This window comes from Sinocyclocheilus grahami, unplaced genomic scaffold, assembly GCF_001515645.1.
Source record: "Sinocyclocheilus grahami isolate Dianchi unplaced genomic scaffold, SAMN03320097.WGS_v1.1 scaffold878.1, whole genome shotgun sequence".
Lineage (NCBI taxonomy): Eukaryota > Metazoa > Chordata > Actinopteri > Cypriniformes > Cyprinidae > Sinocyclocheilus > Sinocyclocheilus grahami.
The window spans coordinates 175,323-179,005 of record NW_015506057.1 but is presented as its reverse complement, the minus strand read 5'-3'; the positions used below and the strand labels follow the sequence as shown (position 1 = coordinate 179,005).

Below are 3,683 nucleotides of genomic sequence, written 5' to 3'. Positions count from 1 at the left end.
AGGAATAAACATGCAAAAACATTTAAAAATCTGACCGATGGGTAACATTTTGGGGTAAGATTGGATATAAATTTTACCTTATGCAATCCTGAAAATCATCGATTGTGTTCAAAATACTATAATTCCCACATACAACTACTGGTTTAGGGGATTTTTAAAAATCTGATTATTTAAACGAGCATAAAGTTCAAAACTAATTTCCATACCTAATAAAGTTGCTATGAATTTTTAACACGTGAGTGTGACGATTCATGACTGTTTAATGCATCACAAAGCATGAATAAAGGCGTTTACACAGAAATAAGATATTTTTGTCATATTAGTGACAGATTAATTATGAAATGTTTCGGTATCAAGAACACTTACGTTTGGGAATCACTAAAAACCAAGCCTGGTAACTATTCTATTCACTCATTATGTTCTAATATTAAGGCCGATTTTTCTGTTTAGTAACGCAGTCTGTTCATCTTCTGCCAGAGGATTCATAGATGATGAAGAGGTGTTTACATCAATGTGACATATCACGCGTTTTCATCACAGTCTCTCACCGCCCTCTCATCACGCGCGCGGTAGCCATAGAAACCGGACAGAGGGGCACTTAGCAACAGAAAAGGAGGAGGCGCAGCATCATCTGCTGCGAGCGGAGGAAAAACAGCCGATGCGATCGACCTTCATTTCATCCGGTCCTGCTTCTGATGGTGAAAACCCGGTCGTTTGTAAATATTAAACATCCATAAAATTACATTCAGCGCTTTTATTGTAGATCTCAATAGGCGCGATGAAGTTCGTCGTGGTTTTGGTCTCCGCCGGACTGCTGGCTTTTCTCGGCGCGGTCATCTGTATCATCGCCAGCGTGTATTCGCGATCCTCGGCCGCCGCGCCCCAGGCGCTGTCCGACAACCGCTCACTGTCGCTCCTGGAGCCGCTGCCTGGATCCGTAGCGCACGCCGGGCCGCTCGGAGCTCTCCATGGTGCTGAATCTTATGAAGGAGGTTTGGACATCGGCCTGGAGATGCCGTCGCTCAATGAGCTGACTACCGGGGACGTGACTGGGCCAAGCCCGAAACAGTTCACTCTTAATCGACTCATTTGTACCCCTGTGCCCATCAGTGATTGCAAGTCCAGGGGTTTGAGAGAACAAGCTGATGACCCGTTCGCCGATGAGGAGGACTGGAGCCTCCGCACCACCGCTGAGGAGCTCCGGCAGATCGTCATGCAGCAAAACGACCAGATCCTCATGGACCAGAGGACCATCACGGAGCTCACCGGGAAACTCTCGGAGTGTGAGAACGGGCTGGAGGAAAGGAGTCTGCACGAGCGGAGTATGGGGGTATGGGCGGGCAACCGTCGCCACATGGCCGGGGATGATGTGAGCAGCTCGGTTGCGGTACAGCTGCAGACGGCGCGGGCTGTGGAGGAACTGGAGAGAGCGATTCTTCAGCTCAAAGATCGCATAGAGAAGTTGGAGGTCGGTATGAGAAACTATAAACATAAAAAAAAAGTCTAAAGCTTTTTGGAATTTGGTGCCACGGAGTTATTGAGGGGAAACCGGTTTGTAAATAAACTAGTAGGCAAGGATGCGTGCAAATGTTCAAAATCAGGGGGATACTGGGGATAATTCAGTGTGCCTGTTCATATTGTAGCTCTTTTTTATGTCTCTCTGTGTGTTTTTCTCACCTGGTGAGTGGTTGTTTTCCCCTCCATCTTGTTCATATCCTGGGTAGAAAGACATACATAAATCATGAGGGAGGAGAGAATAGTACAGGTTCTCAGCTGGAACACTGTCAGCAGTCACACCTGAATTGTAGATGTTGTGATATAGACTTATGGACCAGAGTTGTTATTGCTGAAATTAAATAATAATAATAATAGTAATTGTTTTTGTTAATGGAAATAAAGCAGAAATGAAATATAAATATTAAATGAAAAATATACACTTCAACAATTAAAAACTATACTGAAAGGTCTAAAATTACAAAAAATGTAAAAAAAAAAAATACAAATCTTTTAGTAAAAGCTATTTTAAAACATCAATAAACACTATAATTGTATATAATTATAACTTAATGTTATATAAGTTCAGGCAAAAATTAAAATTCTGTCATCATTGTCATCAAAGGAAATGTCTTGATGTTTTGATATATTTCCAGTTCATTAGGGCAAGATTTCATTATTACTGAAGCATATATTTTCTGTAAAGCTGCTCTCGTGAAAAGCACTTTAAAAATACATGTGAATTTATTTACTCACTCTCATGTCCTTCCAAACCCATATGACTTTCTTCTGTGGAGCACTAAAGAAGATATTTTGAAGAATGTAGTAGTCCACTGTTTTCTGTACCAAATAAAAAGTATTTGTGGAACAGAACGAAATGTAAGTCATTGTTCACTCAAAAAAATTACATATTAAATGAGAACAAATTCATAAAAGTATGTCTGATTCAAGAACAAATCATTCTTTTGAGTTCCTGTAATTCAAATGGATTTAATATAGTCAGATACACATGTTGAACAGGATGTATTAGGTTTTGCAATAATGACTTCTTGCATAATTCTCTCACAGTTGGAGATAGGCCCTGCAGCAATGAAGGTGTGACTCGTATGACACTCGTGTGACCCCTCACATCACGTGGGCGAGCCTGGCAGGCCTGTGGAGGATCTGGAAGGAGAGTTAGAAAAAAAGATTAGGCTGCTGGAGAAGGAGAGGAAGAACCTCCGGAAAGAGACTCAGAGCCACCACCAGCACATCGACCAGGGAATCAACACCCTGCAAGAGCGTATTGCAGAGCTGGAACAGAGTAAGGAGGAAGGTTTGGTTAAACTCAGGGGATGAAATGGTCTCTTCATTTTCAACTCACTCTCTCTGTCTTTCCTTCCCAGGTCTTACAGATTACAGTTACCCACAAGGGTATAAACTTTCCTTCCCCGTGAGGACTAACTACATGTACGGGCTTGTCAGGCGGAATATTCCAGAGATGTACGCCTTTACGGCGTGTCTGTGGCTCAAGCCTGCTGAGAATGGAATTGGGACACCATTTTCCTATGCTGTACCGGAACAACCCAATGAACTTGTCCTGTTGCAGGGCATTCATAATCCAGCAGAACTACTCATCAATGATAAGGTAAGACCCACTACACCAGTAGCCTGTATGGCCACTGCTCTACAGAGTTTAGCTCTAACCCTAGTCAAAGACACCTGAGCAAGCTAATCAAGGTCTTTAGAGTTACTACAAAATTATACAGTAGGTAGTTGAGTTTGATCAGGGTTTGAGCTAAACTCTGCAGGGTAGTGGCCCTCCAGGCTCAGGTTTGAGGAACTCTGCACTACACCTTCCTTTCATAACAACCTTGCACAATACAGCTGATGGACTCAGTCGTTACCTCCATTTACAGGTGGCACAGCTGCCTCTCTCTTTGCCCCAGGGCATCTGGCAGCACATATGTGTGAGTTGGACCCTGCGGGATGGAGTTTGGAAAGCATATCAAGGCGGAAAGTTGAGAGGACGGGGTGAAGGGTTATCTGCGTGGCACCCAATCAAATCCGGGGGCGTCTTGGTGTTGGGACAGGAACAGGTGAGGAAGACCTGGAAGAGTCTGAATACACCCTCAAAGGTACACCTTCACTCTTAGAAAAAAAATTGCAAAAATTGTACCTTTGGTGGTGCAGAAGCTTGTCACATGGGG

At 43.3% G+C, this 3,683-nt stretch overlaps 1 protein-coding gene across 1 annotated transcript; it reads left to right on the top strand.

Annotated features, from left to right (window-relative positions):
• The first annotated feature begins 503 nt into the window (after positions 1 to 503).
• On the top strand, positions 504 to 3,629 carry LOC107563542 (neuronal pentraxin receptor-like). Its single transcript, XM_016248444.1, is given in 4 exon segments — positions 504 to 1,468; positions 2,563 to 2,797; positions 2,880 to 3,121; positions 3,393 to 3,629. Coding segments are annotated over 4 exon segments (1,404 nt in total). The 5' UTR covers positions 504 to 778.
• Positions 3,630 to 3,683: the final 54 nt, after the last annotated feature.